The 16,167-nt window shown below is 46.9% G+C and overlaps 2 protein-coding genes across 7 annotated transcripts in view; one reads left to right on the top strand and one right to left on the bottom strand.

Annotated features, from left to right (window-relative positions):
* The window catches only part of SMC2 (structural maintenance of chromosomes 2), a 31,976-nt gene extending 29,947 nt beyond the window's left edge, over positions 1 to 2,029 (bottom strand). For 2 of the 5 annotated variants that reach the window (XM_077817769.1, XM_077817774.1), the window contains exons 1-2: positions 1,798 to 1,875; positions 312 to 553 (exon numbers count right to left, since the gene is read on the bottom strand). In XM_077817769.1, the coding sequence (XP_077673895.1) occupies positions 312 to 479 (168 nt within the window). In that variant the 5' untranslated portion in view covers positions 480 to 553; positions 1,798 to 1,875. Of the gene's footprint in view, positions 1 to 311; positions 554 to 969; positions 1,286 to 1,645; positions 1,697 to 1,797; positions 1,887 to 1,967 lie in introns of those variants that run through there. The other 3 variants (XM_077817771.1, XM_077817773.1, XM_077817772.1) reach the window with 3 other exon arrangements.
* Positions 2,030 to 2,124: 95 nt separating this feature from the next.
* The window catches only part of PTGR1 (prostaglandin reductase 1), a 45,470-nt gene continuing 31,427 nt past the window's right edge, over positions 2,125 to 16,167 (top strand). The window contains exons 1-3 of one of the 2 annotated variants that reach the window (XM_077817766.1): positions 2,125 to 2,207; positions 4,038 to 4,175; positions 7,858 to 7,911. The gene's annotated coding sequence lies outside the window, so the exon portion shown is untranslated. Of the gene's footprint in view, positions 2,208 to 3,924; positions 4,176 to 7,857; positions 7,912 to 16,167 lie in introns of those variants that run through there. The other variant, XM_077817764.1, reaches the window with a different exon arrangement.

The following is a 16,167-nucleotide window of genomic DNA, read 5'->3' as shown; positions in this document are numbered from 1 at the left end:
CCCTAGTATTTGTAATAGTCCTATGTAAAAGAGTATCGACACAGTAGATATGATTGTAAGTCAATTTTGAGAATAAGAGTCAGTGGTAATTACAAATTCATATTTAATTATCAATAAAATCATTTTTATTTGCCAATTTGAACCTAGCCAAAAAGTAGCATAGAAAATGCCAGTCTGTCTCATTTTGGTTAAAAAGTAACACCAGTCTCCACAACATTTTGTGAAGATTTGTTGCACAAGGATGCTATTCAGCACAATGAGAAGTTGCTCATTGACTCTTCCTAACTGCAGTTTTTCTCCTTCCTTTTTACCTGAGATAGGTTGGAGATGCCCAACAGGAAACAAATAGAGTCTAGGATGTTGGACTTGCCACTGCCATTTAAGCCGGTGATAGCATTGAACAGTGGGTCGAAGCCGTTGACCTCTGTCCTCTGGGCATAGGACTTGAATCCTTCAAGAATGATTGACTTGATATGCATCTTTTCTGTCTCTCTGGAGGACCTGTCCAAGCCCCTCTCCAAGGGGTATGAAGAAAGATCTCAGATTTATAGTCCTGTGTGTTTTAAAATAACAAAAGCAGACTTACTAAAATCAGAGGGCACTCCTAATATAAACCAAAGTATGAAACAAATGGAAAAGAATATAATACCACTCTAGCACACACAATGGTATTTGGTCCCACAGGCAAGAATGTGATAAGATTTTTTTTTGCCACAACAGTACAATCTCAGTTATCCAAAGGAGGGATAATTGAGTCCCCCAGCAAATATTACTCACATTGAAGAGTCCCTTGATTACATGACTTTATTCAATATGCCTCATGATATTCAAATAGAAGTTCTACTGTAGAACAAAATAGGTTTCTCATCAAGAAAAAAAATACAAGACTAATAGGGGGCAAAAAGAAAGACTAAAGTCTTTTTGAAGAAAGGAGAGAGGAAGAAATTTAAAAGGGCAATGCTGAAGTACCTTGTGGACTGTTATTTGTATCCAGAGCAGAATGTGACTTTGTTAGGCTTAAAATTGTGTTAAAATAGTTGAGAACTTCATAGGAAAAATATATGTAGATAAAAAACCCAGTCGCTTCTTTATTTCAAATTGGTAAACTATAAAAAAAAAATCCCAGTACTGTCTGCTATCTTTACAAATGTGATTTTCAGATTATCCCAAACTGAGATCAGAGAGAAATGTCTCCTTATTCTGTACACCTGGCAGCACTTTGTTTATAGCCAGTTTTACTGTGCGACTTTGTAAATCTGACAGCTCCTGGACAGTCCGTTGTCCTCTGTGGTTCGGGTCACCCAGAAAAAGGAAAAGACAAACAGTAAGAACAGGGGCTTGCAAAGGCAGGGACTGGGGGCAGGCACAGGCCTGGGACTGCTGTCCCTCAGTGACTAGGTTTACACTGACCAATTGTGGCCCCCCCCGGGGTGAGCATGTGTGATGAGAGGGCTTGTGCCCACAGGGCAGGCATGCGGGGCCCTTCGCTCCCTCACTGGTATCAGCCCAGACCCCCACTGACCTAGGCCCTTCTGGGGACACCCACAGCCCAAAGAAGCCCCTCGCTGGGGGGACGGAGGGGTGTCCTGCAGGGATCAGGACCCCTCGCCCCTAAGGCCCCTGCAAACATAGCTGGGAGGGATACCTATTCCTCAAGGATTCTCCCCCCATCCGTGGTGCATCCGCTGAGCCCTCTCCGCGCCCCCGGCGAGAAACCGGGACGGGACCCGCCCCCTGGCCAAGGGCGGTGAGGCTGGGCCCCCGCCCTGGTTGCGTCCCTGCCCGGCCGCCTCTCACCTGCCGAGAGGCGGGTCGAGCGCGGGGGCAGACCGTTAGCCGCGGGGTCTAGAATCCCACCGCCCGGCCGCTCCCGGCGCCCTTCCGCTTAGCTTGAATTTTGGCGCGCAAGGACTGACGGGAGCCCAGCGGCTGCCTGATTGCCCTGGGCTCGCCTGAGCTCATCTAACCTGCACGCGACGCAGCGCTCCCGGGTGGCGACGAGCGATGCGCCAAGGAGAGCGCACCATAGAACCCCACGGCGCCGCGGGAGAAGGCTGTTTTAAGCGGAGAACGTATTGATTCCGGCGTCTGCCCTGGACAGACCCGTGCAAGAGAGGACCCGGACCTCCCCCCCCCCGCAATCTGATAGGTGGAGATGGAGATTGGGGGCTTCTTCCGCCCGCCCGCCTGCTGCTGCGAGTGCGCATGTATAACGGCGCGAGCCTTTGCTCCCTGTTTCTTGCGGGGAGGGGTAATCGAGGGGAGCGCGGGTTCCTTCCGGGTGGGGGCAGTAGAATAGAGCCAAGGAAGGGGCATGTGCGCAGGCGCGCGCCTGCGGGGTGTGAGTCCCCGCTCGTGGGGGCAGCTGGGCGTGCGAGTCCCTGTTCCTGGGAGGAGTGGCGGGAAGTGTGCACTGAGGGGAGAATGCTTCCATCGCTTGGATCCGTCCGCGATTATTCTCCTCCTGCCTCCGGTTCCCAGGCACTCCTAGACTATGAGGGGTGGAAGGGACCTCACGACGTCATCTAGTCCGACCCCCCCTGCTCAAAGCAGCACCCGTCCCCAAATGGCCCCCTCGAGGATTGAACTCACAACCCTGGGTTTAGCAGGCCAATGCTCAAACCACTGAGCTGTCCTTCCCCCATTGTGTCAGTAGTGTCCCGGGGAATAGCAGGATCATAGAATCAAAAATGTAGAGCTGGAAGGGACCTTGGGATCACAGAATCAAAAATGGAGGGCTGGAAGGGGCCTTGAGATTAGGTCCAGCACCCTCTGCTGAGACAGAACTAAGTAAACCTAGATTGCCCCTCACAAGGGTTTGTCCAGCCTGTTCTTTAAAACCTCCAGGGATGGGGATCCACAGTCTCTCTTGAAAGTGTGTTCCGAAGCTTAACTTTTTCTTAATATCTAACCTAAATCTCCCTTGTTGTAGAGTAAGTAATAGTGGTCACTATTACCAAGCGGTCCACCTATATTCACCTCTTGGACCAGATCCTGTGCTCCATTTAGGACTAAATCAAGAATTACTGCTCTTCTTATGGGTTCCAGGACTAGCTGCCACAAGAAACAGTAAAGGAGTACTTGTGGCACCTTAGAGACTAACCAATTTATTTGAGCATAAGCTTTCGTGAGCTACAGCTCACTTCACTGTAGCTCACAAAAGCTCATGCTCAAATAAATTGGTTAGTCTCTAAGGTGCCACAAGTACTCCTTTTCTTTTTGCGAATACAGACTAACACGGCTGTTACTCTGAACCAAGAAACAGTCATTTGGGTGTCAAGAAACTTTATCTCTGCATCCCAGCCTGAGATGACCTGTACCCAGTCAATATGGGGATAGTTGAAATCCTGTATTATTATTGAATTTATTTTAATGGTCTCTCTAATCTCCCTGAGCATTTCACAGTCACTATCACCATATATTTGTACTGCTATATTATTATTAGAGCATGGAATTACTATCCATAGAGACAGGTTTCAGAGTAGCAGCCATGTTAGTCTGTATTCGCAAAAAGAAAAGGAGTACTTGTGGCACCTTAGAGACTAAAATGTATTTGAGCATAAGCTTTTGTGAGCTACAGCTCACTTCATCGGATGCATTCAGTGGAAAATACAGTGGGGAGATTTATATACATAGAGTACATGAAACAATGGGTGTTACCATACACACTGTAAAGAGAGTGATCACTTACGATGAGCTGTTACCAGCGGGGGGGGAGGGGAGGGGAAACTTTTGTAGTGATAATCACTACTCCCCTGCTGGTAATAGCTCATCTTAAGTGATCACTCGTTACAGTATGTATAGTAACACCCATTGTTTCATGTACTCTATGTATATAAATCTCCCCACTGTATTTTCCACTGAATGCATCCGATGAAGTGAGCTGTAGCTCACGAAAGCTTATGCTCAAATACATTTGTTAGTCTCTAAGGTGCCACAAGTACTCCTTTTCTCTTTATCCATAGAGATTCTATGGTACAGTTTCATTCATTTAAGATTTTTATTTCATTTAATTCTTCTCTTTCTTTCACATATAGTGGCACTCCCCCACCCGCATGACCTGTTCTGATACTTCTGAAAACGAATTATGGAATTGGTTTGCAAGGTTGTCTGAAAGTGGTTATTGACAAGACTTTGAATGATCAGCTAAAAACAAGCAGTGATAGAGAAAGTGGGTACGTGATTAGCATTCTATTAAAAGACTTTATCTGTAGTCATGGCATTCAACTTAGTATCTTAATAAAGTATTTTTATTTAACTTTTTGTCTCTGAAGAGAAATACATTTAAATAGATTTGTGAGAATCATATTTACAATACAGTACAAAACAATGCAAGCAAAAACTACAGTTAGATGTGACCTAGAGTACTTAGTTTCAGAAAGCTGCAATAAGTGAAACTATCACATAGAAAAATCAAAGTTCAGAAGAATTAGTTCAGTTCTATTCCTCCAAAAAGGGTAAAAGCAAAATATGTTGCTGAGATAAATCAAGGGTTCTGTCTCTACTGCTTCTGAATTGGGGATGATTTTATGAAATGGTATAACAACATTACTGTGTTTTGGAAAGCCTGTATGTATGTGGATCCCCCATGAGTTAGCAGGGTTACAGTGGTGAGTGATCAGCACTCAAGATCATCTATTCAAAGTAAAACAGTCTGGCACAATAGGTTTGCTCTAGCTGGGAGAGGACACTTCCTCTTGTCTGAAGGGGATGGGTGGGTTTGAGAACTGTGGAAAATTACTGAAAGGCAGAACAAAAGAAGCAGGAGTCTATGAAGGGAGTCTCAGGTAAACTGGGGAAGAGAACTGTTTTGTACCAGGTTAAGATGGGGGCGGCTGCTGCAGGGGTAGGGTAGGCAAGGTGCATAAAGGACCCTGCCTCACTGACAGAGCACAGATGATCCTCCAAGGTCTCCCAGGAAAGGGCCTGAGCTAGTGAGAGACATTGCATTAGGATGTCTTATATTGTATGATCTGTCCTCTACATGATGAAATATATTGAGCATAAAGATGTTAGACTGTACAAAGTGTGTGTGTTGACTGTTTTACAACTACTGCATGCTCCTGAGAGAGTTAAACTGTAAACCAGACTCTTCACACGTGCTGGGTGGAATTCTGTGAGAGGTGTGTTTCAGTACTGAGGAGTCTGAAGGGTTTTATCTTTCCTGATGAACTTGGCATAATTTTTTGGGGTACATCCATGCTTGCAGACAAAAGACAATATCTGTAGTAGCTGTAAGATCTGATGTTTGTCATTTTTAATGGTTAGTGGTTCCTTGTCCAAGAGTGGTAGACTCATTCTCTGTATGTATTAATCAGGCCAGCTGCATATATACTAAATAAATCACCTGAAGAAAAAATTGCTCAGTACCTTCAAACTTCTATATGTGCATTTAATTAAATACTCCTCCAAGTAAACAGTATCTTGAAACAACATGTCAATCTTTAATCTGTGCACTAGTATCTGTTACTTAATATGTTAGCCAATCATAATTACTAAGATGCCATCTATTGTCATGGTCAAATTATTTAGTGCCTGATCCATTTCAGAGTAACAGCCGTGTTAGTCTGTATTCGCAAGAAGAAAAGGAGTACTTGTGGCACCTTAGAGACTAACCAATTTATTTGAGCATAAGGTTTCGTGAGCTACAGCTCACTTCATTGGATGCATACTGTGGAAACTGCAGAAGACATTATATACACAGAGACCATGAAACAATACCTCCTCCCACCCCACTCTCCTGCTGGTAATAGCTTATCCAAAGTGACCACTCTCCCTACAATGTGCATGATAATCAAGGTGGGCCATTTCCAGCACAAATCCAAGTTTAACCAGAACGTCTGGGGGGCGGGGGTGTAGGAAAAAACAAGGGGAAATAGGCTACCTTGCATAATGACTTAGCCACTCCAAGTCTCTATTTAAGCCTAAATTAATAGTATCCAATTTGCAAATGAATTCCAATTCAGCAGTTTCTCGCTGGAGTCTGGATTTGAAGTTTTTTTGTTTTAAGATAGCGACCTTCATGTCTGTAATTGCGTGACCAGAGAGAGTGAAGTGTTCTCCGACTGGTTTATGAATGTTATAATTCTTGACATCTGATTTGTGTCCATTTATTCTTTTACGTAGAGACTGTCCAGTTTGACCAATGTACATGGCAGAGAGGCATTGCTGGCACATGATGGCATATATCACATTGGTCGATGTCCAAGTGAACGAGCCTCTGATAGTGTGGCTGATGTTATTAGGACCTGGGATATTCTATCTACTACCTAAGATCCATAAACCTGGAAATCTTGGGCGCCCCATCATCTCAGGCATTGGCACCCTGACAGCAGGATTGTCTGGCTATGTAGACTCCCTCCTCAGGCCCTACGCTACCAGCACTCCCAGCTACCTTCGAGACACCACTGACTTCCTGAGGAAACTACAATCCATCGGTGAGCTTCCTGATAACACCATCCTGGCCACTATGGATGTAGAAGCCCTCTACACCAACATTCCACACAAAGATGGACTACAAGCCGTCAGGAACAGTAATCCCAATAATGTCACGGCAAACCTGGTGGCTGAACTTTGTGACTTTTGTCCTTACCCATAACTATTTTACATTTGGGGACAATGTATACCTTCAGATCAGCGGCACTGCTATGGGTACCCGCATGGCCCCACAGTATGCCAACATTTTTATGGCTGATTTAGAACAACGCTTCCTCAGCTCTCGTCCCCTAACTCCCCTACTCTACTTGCGCTATATTGATGACATGTTCATCATCTGGACCCATGGAAAAGAAGCCCTTGAGGAATTCCACCATGATTTCAACAATTTCTATCCCACCATCAACCTCAGCCTGGTCCACTCCACACAGAGATCCACTTTCTGGACACTACAGTGCTAATAAACAATGGTCACATAAACACCACCCTATACCGGAAACCTACTGACTGCTATTCCTACCTACATGCCTCCAGCTTTCACCCTGACCACACCACACGATCCATCGTCTACAGCCAAGCTCTGCGATACAACCGCATTTGCTCCAACCCCTCAGACAGAGACAAACACCTACAAGATCTCTATCAAGCATTCTTACAACTACAATACCCACCTGCGGAAGTGAAGAAACAGATTAATAGAGCCAGAAGAGTTCCCAGAAGTCACCTACTACAGGACAGGCCTAACAAAGAAAATAACAGAACGCCACTAGCCGTCACCTTCAGCCCCCAACTAAAACCCCTCCAACGCATTATTAAGGATCTACAACCTATCCTGAAGGATGACCCAACACTCTCACAAATCTTGGGAGACAGGCCAGTCCTTGCCTACAGACAGCCCCCCAGCCTGAAGCAAATACTCACCAACAACCACATACCACACAACAGAACCACTAACCCCGGAACCTATCCTTGCAACAAAGCCCGTTGCCAACTGTGCCCACATATCTATTCAGGGGACACCATCACAGGGCCTAATAACATCAGCCACACTATCAGAGGCTCGTTCACCTGTACATCCACCAATGTGATATATGCCATCATGTGCCAGCAATGCCCCTCTGCCATGTACATTGGTCAAACTGGACAGTCTCTATGTAAAAGAATAAATGGACACAAATTAAATTTAACAAGAACGTCGGGGGGGGGGGTAGGAAAAAACAAGGGGAAATAGGTTACCTTGCATGATGACTTAGCCACTCCCAGTCTCTATTCAAACCTAAGTTAATTGTATCCAATTTGCAAATGAATTCCAATTCAACAGTCTCTCGCTGGAGTCTGGATGAAGTTTTTTTGTTGTAATATCGCAATTTTCATGTCTGTAATTGCGTGAGGGGCATTGCGTTCTGTTATTTTCTTTGTTAGGCCTGTCCCTTGAAACCACCAAGCCAAGACGACAAACCTCAGCCTGAAAACAAGGTTTGCAACCAATCGTTCTCTGGGGCAGTATAGGCAACCTGTGCTCCGGCTCAGACATGGGCCTAAGACTGTACCACCTTTTCATAGATCTCATAACTGCTATCATTTATATATACACAACATCGGGGCCCGACAAGGGCACAGACCCCTCCTTGGGATGCCAAGAGATAGTCCAAAGCCAGCCTGTTTTGGAGGGAAAACGTCCTGAGCTGCTGTACCTCTTTATTTAATGTTTTTACTGCTGACCCGAAATCACTAACCGAGTCCTCTAACTCTAAGGCAACTTTCTCAAGTACCATTTGCAGCCTTACAGTATAGCGGCCAATGCATGCCATGGCTGGCCCGGAAACCAGTGGCGCTATTCCCAGTACAGAGTACCCTACAAGCTTCTCGGTTGTGAGGGGATTCTTCGTATTGCCCTCCAATGCCGTAGTCAGTCGCCGCAGGGTCTTTTCTCGTGACTCAACAGAGGTGTCTCAGGCATTTCTAATCTTTCTTTTGGGCAGTGTGGCAGTTATGGAAAGATGAGGAACTCCATGAGCTATATAACAGCTACCTGTCCAGTTGGCTGGCAGCACCTTGTAAGCCTTTCGGCCACATACAAAATAGTGACCCTGTAGGGTCCAGTAAGGACTGTTTCTTAAGGGGATTCCTGGGATATTTAAGGCTGCTTTTCCAAACAGTTCATATGCCCCTAGGGCGGCCATCCCATCCTCCTGATTGGGTACAAGTGGGGGCATTTCTAATTGTGCCGTTCAAATTACTCGCCATAGGGACCACTACAAACCCACCATTGGCTTGCTACATTGGAGATATTAACTGGACGGCAAGTTACATTTCTAAACTCCTCTTTTGTGGTAAGATTATTTGTAAGAGTTTCCCTAAAAGGGGAGGAACCATTACACCCACACTGTTGGCCTCCCCGGTTGGTCTTTATCCAATACCCATCAGCCCACTCTGTAATAACACAGGAGCTTTTTCCCACAGGATGCCCATAGTGATCAGATTGGTTTCGGGTAAAACATAACACTCCCTCAGTGAGTACTGCAACTGAATACTCCTGGACCTGATAGGTGGCCTACTGTAAAGAGGTCTTGTTCCAGAACGGCGAGTCCGTTCTTTCCTGCTCTTTGGTGGTGGCTAATTCTGCTAGGGTCAAGGGCAGCATGTCAAGGGGCATTCCCGTTTTGGGGGACAGTGGAGTTGGAGCACATACCCAGCAATCAGTCTGGTTTGTTAAATTAGCAACATGGTGCGCAAACGAAACAAAGGAGTTATGCTCCCGATATGCACAGTTTGGAAATACCAATACAGAGAATAACAATGTTACCCAATTAATTATCACCAGAGTCTTCCTAACCCTGGGTCTCCAGTACCTGGGTGGGCCCATTTTAGCATTAAGGTGCCCACTATTTGTGTCTTTTAAACAGTAGCTTTAGCCCGAGATCGTCACTAGATGAGGAGTCAGCAAGTTGGACGGTCCACTGTTCTGCTGATGAGGGGGCGGGTACTGCCTTCAGACGAGAGTGATGGATCCAGTTCTTGTGTCCCTCGATCTTTGCCGCTGTATGGGAGATCAGCAGGACGGTATAGGGTCCTTTCCACTTTTCCTGGAGAGGCTCGTCTTTCCAGGTGCGAACAAGCACAGAGTCACTGGGCTGTAAGGAGTGGACGGGAGTGTCCAAGGGGAGAGGCTGGGAATCCTTGGTATATTTGTGAAGAGACAAGAGAACAGCAGACAGGGAACACATATACTGTGACAAAAAAACATTACCCAACTCCCATTCTGCTGACAGAACCGGGGTGCCATTCATAGGCCATGCCCTTCCAAACATAATTTCAAAGGGACTGAGCCCTAATCTACCCTTTGGGAGAACACGGATACGGAGTAGGACGAGGGGCAAAGCATCAGGCCATCGCAGTGAGGCTTCTTGACACTTTTGAGAGATGCCATTTAAGGGTCTGATTGATACGCTCCACTACACCACTGGCTTGCGGTCTCCAGGGCGTATGGAGTTTCCAGGGGATCTGTAAGGCATGTGAGATGCTTTGAATGATTTTTGACGTGAAGTGTGTCCCGTTGTCAGATTCCATCCACGGGGGAGTCCAAAGCGAGGAATGATCTCCTTAACAAACTTGAGGGCCACTGTCCTGGCAGTGCAGTTACGGCATGGGAAGGCTTCTGGCCATCCGCTGAACCAATCCACTATAACAAGGAGATATTTGAACCCTTGGGTCCGGGGAAACTCAGTAAAGTCTATTTGCCACACTTATCCAGGGCCCGGAGTGGGTCCTAAGGCAGCTGGTGGCACAGGATGTCCCGGTCGGGGGTTATTCTTTTGGCAGACTAAGCAGTCTGCTTGTACCTGGGCATCAAGGGGTCAGAGTCCAGAAGTGATAAAGTATTTTCCCATTAGTTGGATAAGTGCTTCCCTGCCAGCATGAGTGGTTTGATGTAGTTTCTGCAGCACTGGCTGGATTAGGCCCTTTGGTAAGAGGACCTTCCCTTCTGGGGAATGGAGCCATCCCTCCTTTTCCCGGAGACCGAGTTTGTCAGTTAGCTGTCTCCCCTCCCCAGAGTACTGAGGGGTTGGAAGCTCCCCTCCTGATGGGATAAGGGCATGCATATGGGCGTTCTCAGTCTGAGGGGATGGCAGGGTGGCAGCATGCTTAGCCTCTCTATCTGCCCGGGCATTACCTCTGGCCACATCTTGATCCTCCCTTTGATGGGCTTTACAGTGTACCACCGCCACTTCCGAGGGAAGTTGTACAGCTTCTAAGAGCCGGAGGATTTGGGGCCCGTACTTGACTGGGGAGCCTTGGGCTATCAGCATTCCCCTTTGCTTCCATAGGCCAGCATGATCATGCAGCACACCAAAAACATACTTTGAATCAGTAAAAATGTTGACCTGCTTTCCTTTTGACAGTTCAAGTGCACGGGTCAGGGCTATTAGTTCGGCAAGCTGAGCAGAGGTCCAGCAGGCAAACCTTCAGCTTCCACAGTGTCATGGAGGGCCACAACAGCATAACCCACCCTCCTTTGCCCATCTATTACAGTACTGCTAACATCAGTGTACTGCTCATAATCTGCATTTGGGAGGGGTACATCCTTTAAATCCGGACGGCTGGAGTACTGGACATCTATGTTCTCTAAACAGTCATATTTCTGTTCCTCTGTTTCTGGCAAGAGAGTTGCTGGGTTAAGGGAGGGGCAAGGCTGTAAGGTGACTTCAGAGTTCTCTAACAGCTTAGCCTGGTACCGAGCAATCCGAGCCTGGGTGAGCCAAAGCCCTCCCTTTGCATCCAATAAGGCTCGGACCATATGGGGAGTATTGTTATACCAATAAAATAAAAACCAGCAGGATCTTATTAAAGGGAAAAAGGCAAAATACCACATTTATTGTGAATACAGAAAGAATCCTAGTAAGCAGTTAGTTATAGTTATAACATTCCATTCAATCTCATTTATTCACACATTCATTCATTCATTCATTCATACACACACACACACACACACACAGGTTCTGCAAGGTTGTTATCATAGTTACCAGCCTTAGAGTTGCTCATGCCAAGCCACTGGCAAGGTGGCCTGGACATGAGGAGGGAGCAGGGCCTTGTCAGATGCTCATCTGATGCTCCTGGAAGTTGGTTTGCAGAATCAGACCCCAAAATTCTCACTTTTTAGAGTCTATTTTTATAGGAATTTCTTCCTATGCCAGTCTATGGGAATTGCTTCATCATGCTGTTGCTGAATCAATCAGCAGATAGCACATTCCTGACAGCTCCAAGATGTTATCTTGTTCTTTGGTTCTCCCATTCTTGAGGCTGTTGGGTGGATTCCAGTCTGCCCTCCGGGGGGTCCTCTGGTTATTTCCACTTGACGCCTTCTTCAGCCGATGGACACTGGATTCTTAGGCTGGCACCTCCCTGATCATTCAGTTATTATCCACACCAAGCATCCATCCACATACATCCTCTATCTCTATTTTAATCACAATTGTTAATACAACAAAAGGGCATGAAAGTCTCTGGGTGCTGTTTCTGTTGTTAGAGTATTGCTTTGAGTCTCTCTCTCTGTGAATTGCTTTGAGAACAGACTCTGTCTTAGAATGTACTAACACAATTAGCAGCTTGGAAGTTTCACACATAGAGGGAGAGAAACAGTACCAAAAACCAAGAGACCTCTTAATTAGTAATACCCTGGAATTTAAACTCTGGGGAATCAAACTCATTTGTGATTTTAATACAGAACTTCTTTAATATGATCCAACAGTATAGATTTGCGTAACCCCTCCCAATGTTAGCTTCCCGGCTTCCTCAAGCACTAGGGCAGTAGCTGCGACTGCCGGTAAACATGCCGGCCAACCCTTTGCAACCTGATACAGTTGCTTAGAAAAATAAGCCACGGGACATCTCCATGCCCCTAACAGCTATGTAAGCACTCCTAGGGCCACCCCCCTTCGTTCATGTACATGCAACTGAAACGGCTTAGAGAGATCTGGTAGGCCCAGAGCCGGGGCTTCCATCAATTTTCTTTTCAGGATTTTAAATGCCCTGGCAGCCCCTGGGGTCCAATAGAAGGGGTCATGATCTGCTCCTTTTACACAGTCGTACAGGGGGTTAGCCTACAGTCCAAACTCTGAGATCCATATCCGGTAAAAGCCTGCCATACCCAGAAATGCCCTGAGCCGCTTACGGTTACTTGGGGTAGGAACTTGACAGATAGCTTCCTTTCCTTTTTTTTTTTTTTCCTTCGCTTGAACGCTGACGCTCCCCTTGCCTTAGCTGTAACCTGATTCCTCTACCTCAGACAACAGGGTTCTCAGGAGGATATTACAGTCGTCTCAATCCGGCTTGTGACTACTGAGGCACCCCTCAAAGACTGATATAAACCTGCTTGGGTTGGTGGAAAACTCTCCTGCCTGTGCTTTGAAAGCAGCCAAATCCACAGGATTAAAGGGTACATGGGTGTAAACTTGCATAGTGGTAGCCTGACATCTGTCTGCCCCTGGGCAAGCCACAACAGTCTCGGTAAGCAAAGGATAGAGTCCCACCGAGGGGGCAATCTCTGTAACCCGAGGCATCCTACCCTTATAAGGTGGAGGTGTGGGGGCCGAAGGGGACACCGGTTCTGCCATTACAGTGGGGGTGGGGGTCTGGGGACTAACATTAGCTGCTACCGAACCAGTCGGAGTCAGATTACAGTGCTGTAAAATATCTGGTCAAGTACATAGAGTCAGAAACAAATGCGCATACATATATATGTTCATTCCATTTACCCATTCACTGACAAAACAAAACTAATTGGAGGATCGTGTTGTAATTAATTGAGCCTCCTGGTGGCCACCACTCCTGGTCCTCTAGTTGATATTGAGGCTAGTCAACTGTACAGAATCGTTTTAATTGGCTCTTAGTCATCGGATCCGCACCAAATACCTTCCAGTTTGCTAGAATGCACTCTAGGGGCTTACACCATGCCCTAACCCCTGAGCTCTGTCCCTGTCCCATACCTACAGGGTAACTCTCAGCGTCCCCAGGTTCCAACAGAGCATACAGTCCGGATTTCAAAAGGTTCCTACCTTATCCAAGGGACCAGTTCTTCACCGTCGTCTACCACAACTGCTTCACCACTACATGAGTGCGTTGCACCATTGTGCCCTCCGCGGTCAATCAAATCGCGTCTCCTCCGAGGCCCCGGTGAACTCACCTGTGCGCACTGGGCGTCCGTTCTCGCCACAATCCTCGACCTCCAGGAGGGGTCCGGGCAAGGCTAAATTGCAGCCTCTGGCCCACCCAGGGACGCCAAAAGCTGTTGCCAGCACCCAGTGCCGAGAGGCTGAACAACAGCTTGAGTGGTTCGTTACCCGGTGTGCTACACCCAATAATCACAACGGGGTGGAGAAGCAGAAAAGTTTATTTGAAGCTTCAAATAGGTACAGGGAGATTTGAATCTCAGATCCTGTACCCAGAGCCGGAAGTTACACAGGCTTTTATACATCCTTTTTCCCAGCATACTTATCCAATAGCAAGCTGCCCCAAGTATCCATATAGCCAGCCAATCCAGTTCCCAGCTAGTTCCCTGGTTCTCTGTATCATTTGTTAAACTATACATAAAGCTGCTTTATTCAGCATTGTTCTTCCATATCTGCCCTGTGTGGCCTTGCTTAGTTTCAGGCAGTCTGATTCTGCAGCATATTGTTGCAGATTCTCAGCATAACTGCTGTGTGTGCCTCCAGGTAGGGGGGCCAAGGACACTTGGGCCTAGTATGCAGAGCTGCTGTGAGTGCCTCCAGGCGGGAGAGGGGCCAAGGACACCTGGGCCTAGTGTGAGGGGGCTTCATCGACACTCGTGGTCTTCCATCCCCTCGAGTTACCTAGTGGCCATGCCCCAGTGTCCCCAACACATTTGGTGTTCAGATAAGTAGTTCTGGGCATGATCTGATGAGTTATGATCAGACCTGACTTAAGCTGCTTACAGCATTGCTGCTCTGTCCCTCAGCCCAGAGAGAACAGACAAAGGGAAAGTTTCTTTCCCCTTTTTAAAAGTTCTAGCCTTCCCATTGGCTCTTTCGGTCAGGTGTCCACTTTTTTTTCTTTACCTGGAAGACATTTTAACCTTTTATAGGTAAAGCAAGCAAAGAACAGCTACCAAGAAGGATCATACAGCTAACTGGCTGGCTGGTGTCCATCAAAGGGAGCTATCCCCCAACTTTATTTATCACAATCCTGATAATTTTTCATACCTGGCTCCAAGCTTCTTACAGCATAGTTCTGCCCTGTCCCCTCCCTCTGGGAGAACAACAGACAGACAAAAGGGGAGTCTTGTTTCAATTTAAAAAAGTTCTAGCCTTCCCACTGGCTCTTTTGGCCAGATGCTCACTCACTCCTTTTACCTATGCATCCCAGTGACTTTTAACCCTTTACAGGTACAGCAAGTAGAGAACAGCTACTAAGAGGGATTTTATAGCTACTGGCTGGCTGGGTGTCCACAAAAGGGAGCTACCCCCCCCCTTCATTTATGACAGGTGTGAAAAAAACCACACCCCTGTGCAATGCAAGTTTCAGCCCTGTACAGTGGCAGTGTAGACAGTTCTGGTACCTATTCCCCTCGCGGAGGTGGTTTTATTACAGCGCTGGGAGAGCTCTCCCCCAGCACTGGAGCCGCGACTACACAGCTATGTTAAAGCGCTGACAGAAGCCAACTGACCATCCTTCAAATTCAACAAAGTCTGAAACAAGCAGCCTGGATGGAGTTTCTATCCAGGAGTCCAAGCCTCTGTCTCTCTGCACTAGCAGCCTATGTTCTTTTTGATCTTCATTCCTTACGATATCACATAAAATTCTGCTTAACACTTATGCGCTATGCTAGCAGTATGTGACCTTGGGCTCTGAAAGTGCCCCCCAGGCCTGCCCATCACCTGGTGCCCACTAGGTTAGCTTTCCTACGTAGCCTCACTCACCAGGCAGCCAGTCAATCTCCCAACTCCAGAAAGCAACTTGGAGCCTTAAACTGACACTTGTCAGGTCACATAAGGCTGTAAGGGAGCTGTCCCTGACGCTGCCCCAAATTCTGTAGGTGCGGTGAGGTTGAGAATAGGGGCTCAGCTATCTCCAGCTCCCTAGAGCGGTGGAATTTTTTACTTGTCCTAATGGGAGTTGCAACTTGCATAGCTATGTAGGGGTTAAGCAGCTGCTGCATTCTACCCAGAGGTGGTCGTATTTCAGTAGTGGGCGAAGTGGTTTGTATGCATAGTTTGATTAGCTGTTATTTAAGGCTCTAACACATGTCAGAAATTTGAGTAGGATAAGTGTGGATGCTGCCCAAACTGTGATCGTGTCTGTGCTCTATATTTTGGCCTGCTTCTGCAGGGTGAAAGTGTGGAACTTCCTCCAACTGAAGGCTATGGACTCTTAATGGGACAAGCTGCTGGAGTGCACCATGTGACTCTCAATGGGATAAGCTCCTGGAGCATGAGAGCAAATGGGCGGAATGGGACTGCCCACTTGACTAGCTGGTTGTTCTCCAAGGAACGCCAGTCCACTCAATGGCAAGTATTTGCACTTGCGATGCTGGGTGGTGGATGTTCAATTCATTCTGTCTCCGACATTACAGGTGCAACTCAGTTTCCTGACTTGCCAGGTGAAAATGGTATGTCACTGATGTGTTCTTGGTGCTGTGTTTGGAGAGGCATGTCTAGGTGCTGCTAACTTAGATCCAACTGAAGTGCAAGTTACCACTGCTGCTAAACTGCATGG

The sequence above is a fragment of the Eretmochelys imbricata genome, chromosome 5, assembly GCF_965152235.1.
Source record: "Eretmochelys imbricata isolate rEreImb1 chromosome 5, rEreImb1.hap1, whole genome shotgun sequence".
Classification (NCBI taxonomy): Eukaryota; Metazoa; Chordata; order Testudines; family Cheloniidae; genus Eretmochelys; species Eretmochelys imbricata.
Note: the sequence above shows the minus strand (reverse complement) of the source record. Positions and strands in the feature narration are given on the sequence as shown.